The following is an 18,137-nucleotide window of genomic DNA, read 5'->3' on the forward strand; positions in this document are numbered from 1 at the left end:
TTTGCACATGCTGCCCCTCTGCCTGCAAACATCCTCTCACCCCCTTCTGCTTGGCTAACTCCCATTCATCCCTCGGGTCTCAGCACCAACGTCACTTCCTCTGCCAAGTCGTCCTTTCCTGTCCTCTGTCCCGAAATCTGCCTCTTAAACGCTCTCCTAGGTCCCAGTTCATTTGCTTTGTGTCACAGGGGATCTAATTTGGTTTCGGACCTTTATTTGTTTGGCTATTTGAATAATCAAATACAGTATGAGCTCCATGGGGCCGGGACTGGGTATGTATGGTCACTGCTGTGTTCCCAGCACAGTGCTGGTCACATTGACGATGCCCAGTTGATGTTTGTTGAATGAATGAATGAATGAATGAATGAAAGAAAGATACCCTTGGGGCCATTCTGTATGTGAGGGTAGTTATCGCACTCCCAGGTGGGAGTGAGGCAGTGGTACTCCGAGGCGGGTACCGCTGGAAGGAAGGGGAAACAATGGTTACTGATAATAGTAAAAGACTGCACAGGCCACTGGTGTCCTTTAATAGGAAGACTGGCAGGAAAAAAAAATCCACATAATAAAACACTATGCAGCTGTAAGAAAGAACGAGGGAAATCTTTGCACACTGATCTAGAGAGGGCTCCAGCATATAGTAATGAAAAGCGAAGTGATGTTTAGTATATACTTCCTTTTTATTAAAGAAAGGGAAATATGCCGAGACTGGTTTGGCTTGATGGATAGAGCGTCGACTTGGGGACCGAAAGGTCCCGGGTTCGATTCCGGTCAAGGGCATGTACAATACATTGGTTGTGGGCACATCCTCGGTAGGGGGTGTGCAGGAGGCAGCTGATCGATGATTCTCTCTCATCGATGTTTCTAACTCTATCCCTCTCTCTTCCTCTCTGTAAAAAATCAATAAAATAGATTTTTTTAAAAAGGGAAATATGGATATAAACTTTAAAAAAAGTGGAAGAGGAAGGACAGGTAAAAAAAGATTGATGGATCTGAACGTATCATCATGAAAAGAGTGGAAAGGTTCATCATGAAAAGAGTGGAAAGGTTCGTCATGAGAAGCTCATCATGCATGAATGGGTGGGTATGCTGGGCGTTGGGAGGCAGTGCCCCTTGGCTTGCACTCACAGACCTGGGGGGGCAGAAGCAGTTCCTTTTAAAGAGACAGTACAGCACAGCGGTGAGGGGGCTAGGCCTCACTCCTAGGTCAGCATCTCACAAACCCTGGGCCTTTGGTCAGGGGTCTTTTCCTCCCTGGCTCAGTTGGTTGGGTGTCGCCCCAGGATGGAAAGGTTGCTGGTTGATTCCTAGACAGGGCATTTGTCAGGTTTCTGGCTCAATCCCCAGTCGGGAGTTTGCAGGAGGCACCAGATTGATGTTTCTCACATCAGTGTTTCTCTCCCTCTTCCTTCCTCTCGCTCTAAAAATCAATAAAAATAAATTTGAAAAGTAGTACCAACCTGGAAGAGTTGGCGTTGTGAGGTTAAATAAGTTCATACATAATAGCGTTAAGCCTGGCCGGTGTAGCTGAGTGGATTGAGCGTGGTCCTATGCACCCAGAGGTCGCCGGTTCGATTCCCAGTCAGGGCACATGCCCAGGTTGTAGGCTCAACCCTGCAGGAGGCAGCGGATCGAGGTTTCTCACTCGTAGATGTTTCTGTATCTCTCCATCTAAAATCAATAACATTTAAGAGAAATAAAACAAAATCAATAACATTTTTAAAAATATATATTTTATTGTTTTTTGTACAGAGAGGAAGGGAGAGAGATAGAGAGTTAGAAACATCGATGAGAGAGAGTCATCGATCAGCTGCCTCTTGCACACCCCCTACTGGGGATATGCCCGCAACCAAGGTACATGCCCTTGCCCAGAATCGAACCTGGGACCTTTCAGTCCCTAAGCCAACGCTCTATCCATTGAGCCAAACCGGTCCCGGCTCAATAACATTTTTTTAAAAGGAAAAGAAAATAATCATTTTGCTTAGAAAATAATAGTGATTATTTTTCAAACATTCTAAATTTTTTAAAGTATATTTTTAAATTGATTTTAGAGAGGAAGAGAGAGAGAGAGAAACATCAATGATGAGAGAATCATGGATCAGCTCCTCCTGCACAGCCCCTCTGGGGATTGAGTTGGAAACCCGGGCATGTGCCCTGACAGGGCACTGAACTGTGACCTCCTGATTCATAGATCGATGCTCAACCACTGAGCCACACTGGCTGGGCTTCGAACATTCTAGAGCCAAAGGCAGGGATGCTAAGCCCAGTGACTGGGGAAGGCCTTTGGCATTCACCCAGTAGATAATCACTGAACACTTATTAGGTGTCAATCACTGTTCCATAGTAGGGAAATTGAAAGTAAACACACACACACACACACACACACACACACACACACACGCATCTTTGCCCTCAGGGAGCTTACTAATAGGTAGTACATTGATGATAAATGCAGAAAAATAAAGCAACACTGCCGAAACCGGTTTGGCTCAGTGGATAGAGCGTCAGTCTGCGGACTGAAGGTTCCCAGGTTTGATCCCGGTCAGGGGCATGTACCTTGGTTGCGGGCACATCCCCAGTGAGGGGTGTGCAGGAGGCAGCTGGTTGATGTTTCTCATCGATATTTCTAGCTCTCTATCCCTCTCCCTTCCTCTCTGTAAAAAAGAAAAAAAGAAAAAATCAACATTTTTTAAAAAGAAAAGATAAATAAATAAATAAATAAATAAAGCAGCACAGATGGGGAGGGAGAGAAAATTGAAATTTGAAGTAGGGTGATCAGGAAAGACCTCACTGCCAAGACATTTCAGCTGAAACCTGAAAGGAAGAGGAGGGAGGGAGCTGGGCCAGTGTCTGTAGAGGAGTATTCCCAAGCAGGAGGGAGAGAAGCACAAAGGTTTGGGGGAAGGGCATGCTTGGCATATTTAAGGGACAACAGGAGGCCTGAGCAAGGTGAGGGAAGTGAAGGCAGAGGTAGGAGGGGCCAGATCACAGGAGGTCTCTAGGCTTGGTGAAGATGTTGGCTTTGACTCGAAGCAAGATGTGGGGGTGACGGGCAGAAGGGAGACCAGGAAGCAGGCTATTGGCTAGTCATTTGTTTAGCAGATACCTGTAGACAGTATATATGTTCCTTTTAAAAGGTAATATTTTGTTGATTTTTTACAGAGAGGAAGAGAGAGGGATAGAGAGTTAGAAACATCGATGAGAGATTCATTGATCAGCTGCTTCTTGCACACCCCCCATTGGGGATGTGCCCACAACCCAGGTACATGCCCTTGACCGGAATCTTACCTGGGACCTTTCAGTCCGCAGGCCGACGCTCTATCCACTGAACCAAACCGGTTTCGGCAAGATGTATATATTTTTAAATATATATTTTTATTGGTTTCAGAGAGGAAGGGACAGGGAGAAAGAGAAGCATCAACGATGATTGGCTGCCTCCTTGCACACCCCCCACCGGGGATCGGGGCAGCAACCGGGGCCTGTGCCCTGACTGGGAATCGAACCGTGAAGTCCTGGTTCATAGGTCAACACTCAACCACTGAGCCACACCAGCCGGGCTCTTTGTTTGTTTGTTTGTTTAAAATAGGGGTGTCGAACTCAATCAGAGAAGGGGCCAAAATCTAAAATCCAGCCTAAATCGCGGGCCGAATGGTTTACTGAACAGTCATAAACTGTCATTGTGATGGAAACGCAGCGGAGTGCAGTGATGACAGCGCTGTGCGGGCCACATTGCAAGGCCTGGCGGGACGGATTTGGCCCGCTGGCCTTGTGTTTGACACATGTGGTTTAAAATATATATTTTAATGACTTCAGAGTGGAAGGGAAAGGGAGATAGAAGCACCAATGATGAGAAAGAAGCATTGATCCGCTGCCTCTTGCACGCCCCCTACTAGGGATCAAGCCTGCAACCCAGGCCTGCGCCCTTGACCAGAATGGAACCTGGGACCCTTCAGTCCATAGGCCGATGCTCTATCCATTGAGCCACACCAGCTAGGGCAAGATGTATCTTTTTTACCTTCCTCAAATTCTGTTTAACAGATTATGCAGTACCGGTCAGATCTTTTCCCATATACAGTGGCAGCTGTATTTATCTCATACTGGTGTTTACTAGGTGTGCCAACTCATGTATCTCAGGATAGTCCTGGGAGGTTGAACTGTTACCACCTCTGTTCCACAGAAGGGGAAACTGACTCCGGTCCTGCTGTGTGTTCATACACAAACGTGACAAAATGGATGGAATTGCACATACTCTGTGGTACAGCAGGCTGCGCGGACATCTTTTTATGATCCTACACCAAGACCCACCCACGTTGTTTTTGTTATTTAATCCTCACCTGAGGACCTGCTTGGAAAGAGGAAGGAGGGGAGACAGACAGACATCGATTGGCTGTCTTCTGTATCCTCCCAACCATGGTTCCAACCCACAGCCCAAGTATTTGCCCTGACCAGGAATCGAACCCAGAACACTTTGGTGCAGAGACATGCTCAACCAACTGAGCCACTTCAGCTGGCCCACCAAAGTGTTGTGTTTTATCATTTCCTTTCTCTTCTACTTTCAGGGTTTCTTTCTTTATTCCTTCCTTCCTTTTATATATTTTTATTGATTTCAGAGAGAAAGGGAGAAGGAGAGATAGAAACATCAATGATGAGATCAGCTACCTCCTGTACACCCTCTCCTGGGGATTGAGCCCGAAGCCTGGGCATGTGCCCTTGATCGGAATCAAACCTGGGACCCCTCAGTCTGCAGGCCGATGCTCTATCCACTGAGCCAAACCAGCTAGGGCATCTTTCTTTTTTTAAGCATCATTCCTTCTTTCGTAAAAAGGGGACACACTGTACACATTGTCTTCCATTTTGCATATTTTCACTTAAAGTGTGCTGAAGCCCACTGTTTATTAGTGTGTATTGTCCTCATTCCTTCTTTCCCCTCCCTCATTCCTTTTGACAGTTGCATAGCATTTGATTATGTAGATATAATACATCATCATTTTTTAGCCAGACTCCTTATTTGAGAACGCTCAGATTACTAGTAGTCTTTTGCTATTAGGAATAGTCTTTGGTTGGTATCCTTATTTCATAATTGTGCCAGTGTTGCTTTGGGACAGATGCCCAAAAGTCTCCCCTCCCCTCCCTACCCCACATTTTTTTCTTTAATTTATTGATTTATTTTTATTAATTTTTAGAGAAAGCAAGAAACATTGATTTGTTGTTCCGCTTATTTATACATATCTAGGTTGTTCCTTGTATGTGTCCTGACCGAGGATCGAACCCAAAACCTTGGTGTATTGGGACAACAAGGTGAGGCCACAGTGTTATTACCACCTTTTGAAAGACAGCTCCATAGCATTCTAGAAAGTGGCTGATACATAACGTATTTAACGAGGCCCTTTCTTGCATATTGAGTCATTACTGCGCAGGATTCTGCAACCAGTCCCCGTGTCAGAAAGCTCACTCTGGTGTCCAGCCCGGAGCATACAGCTCAGACGGAGAGGCCCTGAGGCGGGCGAGGGGCTGCTGTGTGCGCACTTGTCCGCTGTGTGTACAGTACTGGAGGGGGCTTGGTACCGCCCCTGACCGGACAGGCGTCAGTCTCCCCCACATTACAGCCCTCGGGTGCACTTACAGCCGAGACAGACCCTGAGACGGGAGGGCTTCGGAGAACCCCTCGGGCTGGGACGGTGAGGGGAAGGTCCGCCCATCTTTTCCTCTCCAGGGCATACTGGCGGCAGCCATGGCAGGCAGCAGCGGGGACAGCGTCACCCGCCGGAGCGTGGCGTCACAGTTTTTCACGCAGGAGGAGGGGCTCGGCATCGATGTCATGACCACTTCGGAGAGAGTGAGCACGGGAGAAGGGCTGGGGCGGGGGTGGGGACACAGCCCCTGTCTGGGCCGTCCGCCCCCAGCTGGCAGAGCCCAGGGCGTGTGAGGGGCTGGGCTGGGCCGGCCAGATCAGCACCACCCCCTGCCTCTCCCCTCCTTCTAGGTGGTTGATCTCCTGAACCAGGCGGCACTGGTCCCCAGTGAGTCCAAGATCACACTGCTCAAGCAGGTGAGGGGCAGGGCACGGGAGGGCCTGGGGAGCCGTGAGGAAGACACACGGGTGCTGACAGCACTGTGTCCCCATTCCAGCACGTAGGCTGTGCCTGCCGTGCTGTGCGGTGCCGTTCAGGCTGCTCTCCTCTCGTTCCCACCAAAGCTCCGGGAGGCAGGGTCATTCCATCCCCTTTTATGGGGAGAGAAGCAGTCTCAGAGCTTAAGTATCAGCCCTCAGTCAGTCACTCTGCTAGGATTTCAGATCCTGTGCGCTTCATCCTTCATTTCCTCCCTGAAGACATGCAGGTCATGTGACAGTGAGGACGGAGTGAGCAGAGCTGGGAGGAGGCGTCCGGGGGCTGTGGAGCTCGGGGAGGGCTTTCTGGGAGAGGGGACGTGGGCTGAGACATGGAGGATAAGGACGGAAAGCAGCCAAGCGTGGGAGGGGGGCTTGAGAAGAGGTCACAATAGCTTGTGCAAGGGCAGAAGAGGACATGGGAGTCTGCAGGGGTGTGGGTGTGGGGGTGTGGGGTGGTTCAAAACAGGAAGCAGGTGGGGTTCCGAACCCCAGGCCTGCTACCTGCTCAGTACCCCACTCTACTGGTGGGGGAGTCAGCTACTCCCTTTGTGTAGCTGACTCCCCCAGAGTGGGGTACTGAGGGGCCTTCCTGGGGGCGGGGGAGTTGCTGTGAAGGTAGCTCAACAGCAGCACCTTGGGTCGGAGGAGCCAGGCCTGTGCTGGCGCTGGGCGTACGTGAGAGTGTCTGTGGGAGTCGCTGATTCCAGAGGACAAGTGACAGGGACAAGGGCCTCAGGCACGGGTTCCCGCCGTCATCCGTTCCTGCTGGACTGTGGCCGTGCGGGTGGGGAGTAGAGGCAGAGGACAGTGGGGAGCTGATGACGGACGAGCCTCAGGAAGGCGGAGCCCTGCAGCACGTCCCTCCTCCAGCCCCGTGCGTACCACACACTCACTGTCCGCCAGGACGCGGCCTGTAGCAGCCCGAGGGGCTGTGTGAGAGCCCCCCTCACAGAAGAGACTCAGGAAAAGCCCTGCCGGCCCCGGTGCGATGGCAGAGCCAGGGTTTGAACCGAGTCTTCTGTCTGCGGCCCACCCCGTGCTCCTGTCCCCCACACTCCTGCCTGCGCCATCGGACCTGGTTTTACATGGTGCTCCTCCTCCCCATCCCCACTCTCCTTCCAGGTCCAGGAACTGATCATCAACAAAGACCCCACGCTCCTGGACAACTTCCTGGATGTGAGTGACAGGGGGGCGGGGGCGGGGCAGCGGCGAGGGGCCGGTCCTGGCACCGCCCTGACACGCCTTCTTCCCCGACATCGTCAGGAGATCATCGCTTTCCAAGTAGATAAGTCCATCGAAGTGCGCAAGTTCGTCATCGGCTTCATCGAGGAGGCATGGTATGGGGCGGGCGGGGAGCCCCTGGGAGCGCCCCTGGAGTCCCCCTCCGTAGCTCCCCCCCGGCCCTGCCCTCAGAGCCTGCCCTCCACTTCCCAGACCCCGTCTCCGTCCCATGCACAGGCTCCCCAGCTCATAAGTCAGAGGTTTGGAGTTGCCGGGGATAACTATTGTACCTCTGCTTCTCCCAGGGAGGACTGCTGACCGTGCCTTTAAAATGGAAACGGCATTTGACCGTTCCATCTGCTTCCCTGGCTGTCGCTCCAGCCGCCATGCCTCCTCCCGGGCCGCCTCAGTGGCCTGTGCAGGCTTCCCCTCCACTCTCTCCTCTGTTTACTTGAGGCGAAACTCGCATGACAGACCATTAACTATTTTGAAGGGAACTCTGCTGTTGCATTTAGCACATTCAGGATCTAGTTCCAAAACAGTTTAATTCCCCGAAAGGAAACACTGTTCCCATCGCCCCTTCCTCCTGCGCTTGGCAGACAGTGATCCTGCCAGAATGTGAGTGGATCGGGCCCTCCCTGCTCTCAGACCTCCCGGCCAGTCTCCCTGAGATTGAAACCCACCCTGGCTCTTCCAGGGCCTCACCCTCACTCGGCTCCTGGCCTCCCTGCTGTTCCTCAGAAAATGCTGTTCTGCTTCCTAGCCCCTCTGCTTGCAACAGTGTATCTGCAGGAACCTCACCTCCAGGGGGCCCTGGCTCTCACCCTCCCTTCCTCTGTCCTCAGCAACCCTCCCTGGCCCTGCCCTGACTTCCTTTTCCTCATGAAGCCCGGTTCCTTCCACCTGCCCAGAGACGGGCTTGATTTGCCCTTTTTCCTCCCTCCCCAGCAAGCGGGACATCGAGCTGTTGCTGAAACTGGTCGCGAACCTCAACATGCTCCTGAGGGACGAGAACGTGAACGTGGTGAAACGGGCCATCCTCACCATGACCCAGCTCTACAAGGTGGCCCTGCAGGTAGGGCTCCCTGCCCGGAGCATCCCGGCTGACACGTGTTACAGACTCACCTGTTAGCGCTCAAAACCAGCGTCAGATCGGGTTCCTTCCGAGGTGCTGTGGGTCTTTGGGAACAGGCAACAGGGTTGTCTAATGGTCAGGGACCGCCATGAGCCCATGCTTTATCCATGTACGCATTCAGCAAACGTTCCCCAATAGCTCTCCTGTGACCAAGATGGGTCAGTGCTCCCATCATGGTGCTCACGGCCCAGGGCGAGGACACCCCTAATGAAAGAACCAGGGGCCCTGGACGGTGTGGCTCAGTTCTTTTGAGGACCATCCCATGCACTGAAAGGTCACTGGTTCGATTCCTGGTCAGAGTATATATTCAGGTTGTGGGTTCATACAGAAGGCAACTGATGGATGGTTCTCTCTCGCATCGATGTCTCTGTCTCTCCCTCTCTGTTCTCTCTCTTTCTTTCCCTCTCTCTCTTTCTAAAATCAATAAAAACATACTTTTAAAGAAATCACAGAAATATTAAATAGTGCTATAAGGAAAAGAGCACTATGGTGCATTCATTAACGATCATGTGAAGATGAATTCATTCAGTCTCTGCCTCCGCCTCTATGGTCAACATTCTCATTCCTTTGTCCTGCTTAAGATTTGAGCCTTCATCACTCCAGTGGTCACTTCGGTGACCCTCGTGGGCAGGACCAGATCTGTCTTGATCACCACTGGTCCTGTCCCCAGTATCCCTTAGCTCAGGGCTGGGGACAGACTTGTATTTTTCTTATTTGTTTTTGTTAATCTTCACCTGAGGGTATTTTTTCCATTACTTTTCGGAGAGAGCATGAGAGAAAAACATCACTGTGAGAGAGAGACATCAACTGGTTGCTTCCTACACAGACCCTGACAGGTGCCAGGGAACAAACCCACAGCCCAGGTAGGTGCCCTTGACCTGGAATCGAACCGCGACCCTTCAGTGCTCAGACCGGCTCTAACCACTGAGCGCCCTGGCCAGGGCCAAATGGAATTTTCATCATCATTGGTGGATATCCGGGAGCGGAAGAGTTGGCGCCTGATGCCTTGTCCCCGTTTCTCTGTCTGCGCTCCTCCCGGCCGCTCGCAGTGGATGGTGAAGTCGCGGGTCATCAGCGAGCTCCAGGAGGCCTGCTGGGACATGATGTCCGCCATGGCCGGGGACATCATTGTGCTGCTGGACTCCGACAACGACGGCGTCCGCACCCACGCCATCAAGTTCGTGGAGGCCTTCATCGTCACCCTGTCGCCCCGCATGGCTGACTCGGAGATACCCCGACGCCACGAGCAGGACATCAGCCTGGACCGCGTGCCGCGGGACCACCCCTACATCCAATACAGTGAGTGCTCCGTCAGCTGTACTCCTCCTCCTCCCCCCACTTCCTCCTCCTCCTCCTCCCGCTTCCTCCTCCTCCTCCTCCTCCCGCTTCCTCCTCCTCCTCCTCCCCCCACTTCCTCCTCCTCCTCCTCCCGCTTCCTCCTCCTCCTCCTCCTCCCACTTCCTCCTCCTCCTCCCCCCACTTCCTCCTCCTCCCGCTTCCTCCTCCTCCTCCTCCTCCCACTTCCTCCTCCTCCTCCTCCCACTTCCTCCTCCTCCTCCTCCCACTTCCTCCTCCTCCTCCCCCCACTTCCTCCTCCTCCTCCCCCCACTTCCTCCTCCTCCTCCTCCTCCCACTTCCTCCTCCTCCTCCTCCCACTTCCTCCTCCTCCTCCCGCTTCCTCCTCCTCCTCCTCCCACTTCCTCCTCCTCCTCCCCCCACTTCCTCCTCCTCCTCCTCCTCCTCCCACACTTCTTGGTTTTTAGTTTCCTGGGACAGTATAATGCCGTGCTCAAGTGCCTGAATACTTAAGTTCAAATCCAGCGTCACCATTCACATACACCCCGGTGTGAACTTGGGCCAGTTCCCTCTCTGAACTTCATTTTCTCTGGGAAGCGGAGGGATGGAGGTGATGGTACACCCTTTCACTGTGGGTAGTGAGGCTCTCTGAGGAAGGTGAGTGTTCAGTAAATGCTAGTTTTTCCAATTGCAAATTATAAAAGTAGGACGCCGATACCACTAAGTGTTGAGCAATGAATGTGGAGGGTAAAAGGGAAAATACCCCCGGTCTTGCTTCTCAGAGAAAAGTACTACTCAGAATACTGTTTCCTTCCAGACGATTCCATGCAGACAGGTACCTGCCTGTGTGTTCCTAGTTTCTACGTTTGGTGACTTTTTTGTTTACAGAGCAGAGACATGCTTTAGATTTCCAGCTGAGAGTATTGGAGTGGAGTGGCTTGTGTTTGAATCTCTGCTCTCTTGGGACCTATTCTGTTTCTTCATTGGTAATTGGGGGTCATTATGTACTTTAGGGTGAGCATTGTAAGCATTCCTCCACTGCTGCTCTTCCGTATTGCTTGACAACCTTTTTAACTCAACGATATTATCTTGAGTTTTATCTTTCCCCATGAAAATCATGTTCGCCCTGGCTGGTGTTGCTCAGTGGATAGAGCATCAGCCCACACACCGAAGAGTAACGGGTTCGATCCCCAGCCCTGGTCACCTGATCAGGGCACATGAGAGGGGCTGTACTTCTTCCTCCTCTTCCCACTTCCTCCTCCTCCTCCTCCCGCTTCCTCCTCCTCCTCCTCCTCCCACTTCCTCCTCCTCCTCCCCTCTCACATCCATGTTTTTCTCTCTCCCCATCCCTTCCACTCTCTAAAACTCAATGGAAAAAAATTTCCTCAGGTGAGGATAACAAAGAAAATCATGTTCAGTTGCTATACAATATTCCATAGTATGGTTACATCCCATTTGGTGTTTGTTTTTTGTTTAAATTATATTTTTATTGATTTAAGAAGGGGGGAGAGAGAGAAACATCAGTGATGAGAAAGAATCACTGATTGACTGCCTCCTGCGTACCCCACACTGGGGATGGAGCCTGCAACCCGGACATGTGCCCTGACTGGGAATCAGACCGTCACCATCTGGTTCATATGTTGATCTGAGCCATGCTGGCTGGGTTTATTCCATGTCTTATCCAGTGTTTTTGCAAAGAAAGATAACAGTGAGGTTATGAAGGGTCAGCTTTTGGGACTGGGTCAGTAGCATAGGGTGGTACGAAGGACTCCGAGTTCCCTGTGTGTACTTACGCATATATAAGTACTCAGCGTTTACATCCACACAGTTCATCCCGTCCGATTCTGGGAGTTGGATATTTAAAATTCTCTCATGTTTTGAGCAGTCTCGTCACTACATCTTTATACTCATTAAGTCTCAGAAGACTCATCCGTGCTAAAGTTCCTGTTTTTCAGCCAATCACAGCCTTCCATGTACGAGGTCGCTCTCCTGTCGGCCCCAAAGGCTGCTCTCTCCAGAGCCCCGGGAGAGAGGCTCCTGCTAACTGGCTCCCTTCTCCCCCTCCCTCTCTCACTAGACGTGCTGTGGGAAGAGGGCAAGGCAGCCTTGGAGCAGCTCCTCAAGTTCATGGTGCACCCCGCCATCTCCTCCATCAACCTGACCACAGCGCTGGGCTCCCTGGCCAGCATCGCCCGCCAGAGGCCCATATTCATGTCCGAGGTGATTCAGGCCTATGAGACGCTGCATGGTAGGTTGGTCCTCCCCCACCCCCGCTACCCGGCCGTCGGCTCTTTGCCGGGGAAATGTGGGTGCCAGGTGGTGGGCTCCTGAGAGATTCGTCATTCATCCAGTGGGTGATGGGCACAAAGAAGGCTCTCTGGGTTCGATGCTGGCTTCACTATTGAGGGGCCTGTGGGTGAAAGGACACCAGGTCTGTGAAATGCCTTAAACATTCCAGCCTCTCTCCCTCCCCCCAAAAGCAGGGAGGATCCATGTGTCAAAATAAGCGAGACGTCGATGGGCACATGGCGATTCCTTGTTTTCTCTGCTTTTGTGCACATGTCACACTGGCAAGTTGAGCAGAGATGTGAGTGCAGACCCTGGCTCTGTCTCCATCTGTGGGTTTATTGTCTCCCATGTTGGGGTCCTTCTGTGTCTCCTCCCTTGAGGTAGCCAAGATGGCCCCCAGTAGCTCCAGGCTTCCGTTCTGTTCACTTGGCAACCCCAGGAAGAGAGAGTGTCTCCTCTCCAGTCATTCCAGCAAAACTCCGCGACCTGGTGGCCATTGTTTCTGATTGGCCGAGAAGAGATGACAAGCCTGTGTCTGAGCCAATCACAGTGGCGCAGGGGTTGCTGTGCTCTCACCGGCCCGGGGGCTTTGCCCACTTGGACGGAGCATGGAGCCAGGGTGGTCCCCTCACGGGAGGATGGGAGGGCTGTTGGCCGAGGAGGCGGGGAAGGACGCCGGGCAGGCCCCGTTACCGGCGTCCTCGTTTGCTCTGGCGCAGGGGAGGCTCGCCCACCAAGGTGACTGGTGGGCATTCCAGTGTCATTCTGGTGGCAGGGCCCCACGTGAGCTGTGGGAGCAGCTCAGTGGGACATTCTGGAGGTGACGGTGAGGCTGTAGTCATCCCCAGGGGAGGCATATTGGGATTTCCCGTCCAGAGATGGAGGGAGACGAGATTCTGTGTGTAATAAAGGGAAGGGTAAGTTTTCTCTTTGGATTAGGTTGTAATGCTGATGAAAACCTCTCGGGGGAGGGGGGGGGGCGGGTGTTATTTTTAATTTTTTTAAGTATATTTTATTGATTTTTTTACAGAGAAAGGGAGAGGGATAGAGAGTTAGAAACGTTGATGAGAGAGAAACATTGACCAACTGCCTCCTGCGCATCTCCCTACTGGGGATGTGCCGCAACCAATGTACATGCCCTTGACTGGAATCGAACCCAGGACCTTTCAGTCCGCAGGCTGACGCTCTACCACTGAGCCAAACAAGTTTCGGCATCTCGGGGGTTTTAAGCATAAGCTGGTATAGAGGGAAGGCAACGCATTCGATCGGAGCATGAGGAACTTTCAGGAGACGCCTGTGAGCACTGCTGGGACTTGGGAAGTGAGACTGAGGCCCGAGGGCTCTGCTCACAGCAGAACCCTCCTGTCTCTCCTCAGCCAACCTGCCCCCGACGCTGGCCAAATCTCAGGTGAGCAGCGTTCGCAAGAACCTCAAGCTGCACCTGCTGAACGTGCTCAAGCACCCGGCCTCCTTAGAGTTCCAGGCCCAGATCACCACCCTGCTGGTGGACCTGGGCACCCCGCAGGCCGAGATCACCCGCAACATGCCCAGCAGCAAGGACGCCCGCAAGCGGCCTCGCGACGACGCGGAGTCCTCGCTCAAGAAGATGAAGCTGGGTGAGCGGAGAGCCGGGCGGGGTGGCAGGAGGGTGGGGTGGCAGGAGGGCGGGGTGGCAGGCACTGACCGTGTTTAGTGTTTCAGTCACTTCATCAAACTAATCTCCATTTTTATTAACGTTATAGTTACATTGTGTATGATGACATAAATATCAAAATGGTTATTAAAGTATAGAGTATGCTCTAAAGCAGAGTTTCCCAAACTTCTGACATGTGTGTGCCCCTTCTATAATTTCCGTAACACTGAGTACCCCTCGTCCTCATGAGAACGTAGAATTAGGCGCAGCTAAGCCTGGTGCAGTGCATATCCCCACCAAACTCCGGCGCAATGCGTACCCCCACCCAACTCTTCCCGTACCCCTGGGGGGACGCGGACCGCACTTTGGGAGACACTGCTCTAAAGTAATTATGAATTATTTAAATTATACAGAAAGGAACACAATAAAAATAGTCTCCCTCTTGCCCCTCTCCCCAAAAGTAACCACTCCCAAGTGTCACACTTAGCCTCATCTATGTAGAATTCTCCTTCCTTTTGTTTTATTTATGTGGATTTTCTTTATTTTTTATAATTTCTTTTTTATTTTTATTTTTTATTTTATTGATTTTGTACAGAGAGGAAAGGAGAGAGATAGTTAGAAACATCGATGAGAGTCATTGATCAGCTGCCTCTTGCACACCCCCCACCGGGGATGTGCCCGCAACCAAGGTACATGCCCTTGACCGGAATCGAACCCGGGACTCATCAGTCTGCAGACCGACGCTCTACCACTGAGCCAAACCGGTTTTGGCTCTACTGATTTTTTACAGAGAGGAAGGGAGAAGGATAGAGAGTTAGAAACATCAATCAGCTGCCTCCTGCACCCCCTCTAGTGGGGATGTGCCCGCAACCAAGGTACATGCCCTTGACCGGAATCGAACCACTGAGCCAAACCGGTCAGGACTTCTTTTTTAAATATATATTTTTTATTTCAGAGATGAAGGGAGAGGGGGAGAGAGATAGAAATATCAACGATGACAGAGAATCTTTGATTGGCTGCCTCCTACGTGCCCCCTATTGGGGGGATCGAACCCACAACCGGGCATGTGCCCTGACTGGGGATCGAACCTGCAATCCCTTGGCGCATGGGATGATGCTCAACCAACTGTGCAGCACAGGCTTGGCAGCCTCTTTATTTTGTGTCCATCATAGAGGCAAAGTGCTCTGACTGGGTTTCATTTCCCCGAGCCTGGTGACACTGAACGCTATTTCAAAGACGGGGGGTTTTAAACAGTAAAGCTCCGGAAATGATTAGTTAACCAGTTTTTATCTTCCTGGAGCTTAGTGTGATCAGCTGGGCTGGGCTGACATTCCCATTCCCCAGATGAGAACTGAGGCCTGGAGAGAGGGGCAGCTAGTTCCCAGGGTCACATGGCCCCTCGATGGCAGAGCCAGGCCTGCAACCAGGTCTTCGTCGCCTGCGCTGCCCCTGGCTGCGGAGGCTGCGGAGGCGGCCGCTGGCTCCCTGGGAGGAGGGAGGACCTGCGGCCTCTCGAGAGCCGGCACCTGTCTCCTCCTCTCTCCAGAGCCCAACCTGGGGGAGGACGACGAGGACAAGGACTTGGAGCCAGGCCCATCGGGGACCTCGAAGGTCTCAGCCCAGATCTCAGGCCAGTCAGATACGGACATCACAGCCGAATTCCTGCAGCCTCTGCTGACCCCCGACAACGTGGCCAACCTGGTGAGGAAGGGGGGGCCGGTCCCCGCAGGCGGGAGGGGGCGTCTGTGTCCTTTTCCTGCCTCCACTCCACACTCCACCGCTGCAGGCGCATCAGTCCTGAAACTCTCTGTTCGGGGCGGGGCGGGGTGGGGCGGGGGTGGGGGAGACAGTGGGCCCTCCGACCTCTTCTCTGACCTTTCCTCCTCCGGGGTCACTGGCCACGCCCCCCACGGCTCCTCTTTGGTGGTCAGTTCCCATCCAGACCCACTCCCTCTCACTCACCCGGGGGCAGGGCCGTGTTAACTAGAGAGTGAACTCCGTGACTTGGTGCTAAATGGTGTGGGATTGGCGTCGGGAGCAGGATGGCCAGCCTTTTCTGTCTTCTTTTCCAACATAAGCATTTAAGGATCTGATTTTCCATCTAAGTATCATTTTGGCTGCATCCCACACATTTTGATTTATACTCATGAAATTCATTATCTTTTCGTTGTAATTACTTCATTACTTAAAGTATGTGCTTAAACTTCCAAGTTTAAACTTATTTGAAATTATCTTCTTATGATTTCCTGACAGACATGGATATGCTTTGTTAGGATACTGATGATTTTTTTAAAAGTATATTTTATTGATTTTTCACAGAGATGAAGAGAGAGGGATAGAGAGCCAGAAACATCGAAGAGAGACAATCATCTATCGATTGCCTCCTGCACACCCCCCACCGGGGGTGCGCCCACAACCAAGGCACATGCCCCTGCCCGGAATCGAACCCGGGACCCTCAGTCCGCAGGCCGACGCTCTATCCACTGAGCCAAACCAGCCCGGCTGATTTTTTTTTAATTTTATTTTATTTATTTTTATTTATTTATTTTTTTAAGTTGATTTCTGGTCCATGTTATATTTTTTGCTGAACCTCCTTCTACTCTTTGGGCAGGGGACTAGCTCTGCTGCCTCTTTGCCTCCACCCCTGCTGCTCCTGTACCTGAAACACATCCCCGCTCCCTCCCACAGCAAGACTTCCCCCTTTGCCGGGGGATTCCTATCCTCCTCTCAGTCCTCCGCCCAGGGGCCAGCTCCTCGGGGAGCCAGGGCTGTCCCTGGTCCTGACGTGTCTTATGGCCCCTGCACCTTCCCCGTCACGCACCACACCGCTGCATGACTCACGGCCCCTCTGCCTGCCCAGGGGGTCTGTCACGGTCACTGCCATGTCCCCGGCTGCCTGGGCCTGGAGCCAGCGCCTGTCAGATCAGTGAGTCAGGAAAGGCTCCCCTTCCTGGCGCCCACAGGTCCTCATCAGCATGGTGTACCTGCCCGAGGTCATGCCTGCCTCCTTTCAAGCCATCTACACCCCCGTGGAGTCGGCAGGCACCGAAGCCCAGATCAAGCACCTGGCTCGGCTCATGGCCACACAGATGACGGCCGCAGGCCTGGGGCCCGGTGAGTGTCACCCGGGGCCCACGGAGACCGGGGATCGGCCCCGCCTCCCGCTCCCTCCTTCCTGGAAGGGCGCCGCCTCGCGGTGGAGCACATGACAGTCATGTGAGATTTTAGATCCACTGGAGGCAGCTGCTCAGTGATTGTCATCACTGAAGTTTCTCTCTCTCCCCCTTCCTCTCTGAAATCATTAAAAACATATTCAAAATAATAATGAAATAGTTACAAATCCTGTAGATCTATTAAGTGCTCAGTATTTTAGACCCTGGACTTTGAAATCCAACAGGCTGGGTTTGATGTCTAAGTTGAACCAGACTTTTTCTCAGTCACTCAGGAGCTGTGTGACTTGGGCTAAGTTTCTTAACCTCTCTGAGCCTCAGGTGTTTTGTGTGGTTTTTAAAAAATATTTTTTATTGATTTCAGAGAGGATGGGAGAGGTAGGGAGGGAGAGAAACATCAATGAGGAGAGAGAATCATTGATCAGCTGCCTCCATGCATGCCCCCTACTGGGGACCTATCGCACAACCCAGGCATGTGCCCTTAACTGGAATTGAACCTGGGACCCTTCAGTCTGCAGGCTGATGTTCTACCCACTGAGCCAGACCAGTTGTTGGGTCATGTGTCAGAGTCTGTTGGTTGCCATTAAATGTCCATCCGCTTACCGAAGTGGCTGTGCAGCAGTGAATGGCATTTCTAGTCGGAGCCTCGGTTGTATTGCAAAGTGACACAAAGCCGACCTGTTCCCGACATGCATTGTGCAGGCCTAAGCGAGTCCTGTGTGTCCGAGGCTTGGACCAGAGCCCGGGGCATGGCGGGTCTTGCATGGGAGCACGCGGTCGGAGGGCCTGGAGCCTGTGTGGCCTCCCTCTCAGGTGTGGAGCAGACCAAGCAGTGCAAGGAGGAGCCCAAGGAGGAGAAGGTGGTGAAGCCCGAGAGCGTCCTGATCAAGCGCCGCCTGTCCGCCCAGGGCCAGGCCATCTCGGTGGTGGGCTCGCTGGGCTCCATGGCCACCCTGGAGGAGGAGGCGCCCCAGGCCAAGAGGAGGCCCGAGCCCATCATCCCTGTCACGCAGCCCCGGTGAGTGCCCTGCAGAGCTGGGGTGTGCGTGTGCGCGTGCATGTGTGTGTGTGTGTGTGTGAGAGAGACAAAGCTAAACAGAGACAGAGTCCTCTTTTTCTTTTTAATGATTTCAGAGAGGGAGAGAGAAACAGAAACATCAGTGATGAGAGAGAATTATTGTCCTGCTGCCTCTTGGACATCAAGCCCACAGCCTGGCATGTACTGTTGACCAGAATCAAATGTTGGGACCCTTCAGTCCTCAGGCTGATGCTCTATCCACTGAG

General features: G+C 52.5%; 1 protein-coding gene across 3 annotated transcripts in view; it reads left to right on the top strand.

Moving 5' to 3' along the window:
• SYMPK (symplekin scaffold protein) overlaps positions 1-18,137 on the top strand; it is a 36,685-nt gene that overhangs the window by 427 nt on the left and 18,121 nt on the right. Inside the window, exons 2-13 of one of the 3 annotated variants that reach the window (XM_045573715.1) lie at positions 5,231-5,295; positions 5,711-5,833; positions 5,981-6,046; positions 7,232-7,285; positions 7,373-7,446; positions 8,279-8,405; positions 9,515-9,764; positions 11,839-12,009; positions 13,427-13,666; positions 15,230-15,384; positions 16,647-16,797; positions 17,667-17,871. In XM_045573715.1, coding sequence (XP_045429671.1) covers positions 5,729-5,833; positions 5,981-6,046; positions 7,232-7,285; positions 7,373-7,446; positions 8,279-8,405; positions 9,515-9,764; positions 11,839-12,009; positions 13,427-13,666; positions 15,230-15,384; positions 16,647-16,797; positions 17,667-17,871 — 1,598 coding nt within the window. In that variant the 5' untranslated portion in view covers positions 5,231-5,295; positions 5,711-5,728. Of the gene's footprint in view, positions 1-5,230; positions 5,296-5,701; positions 5,834-5,980; positions 6,047-7,231; positions 7,286-7,372; positions 7,447-8,278; positions 8,406-9,514; positions 9,765-11,838; positions 12,010-13,426; positions 13,667-15,229; positions 15,385-16,646; positions 16,798-17,666; positions 17,872-18,137 lie in introns of all 3 variants that reach the window. The other 2 variants (XM_036416417.2, XM_036416419.2) reach the window with 2 other exon arrangements.

This window comes from Pipistrellus kuhlii, unplaced genomic scaffold (assembly GCF_014108245.1).
Source record: "Pipistrellus kuhlii isolate mPipKuh1 unplaced genomic scaffold, mPipKuh1.p scaffold_m20_p_55, whole genome shotgun sequence".
NCBI classification, from domain to species: Eukaryota; Metazoa; Chordata; class Mammalia; order Chiroptera; family Vespertilionidae; genus Pipistrellus; species Pipistrellus kuhlii.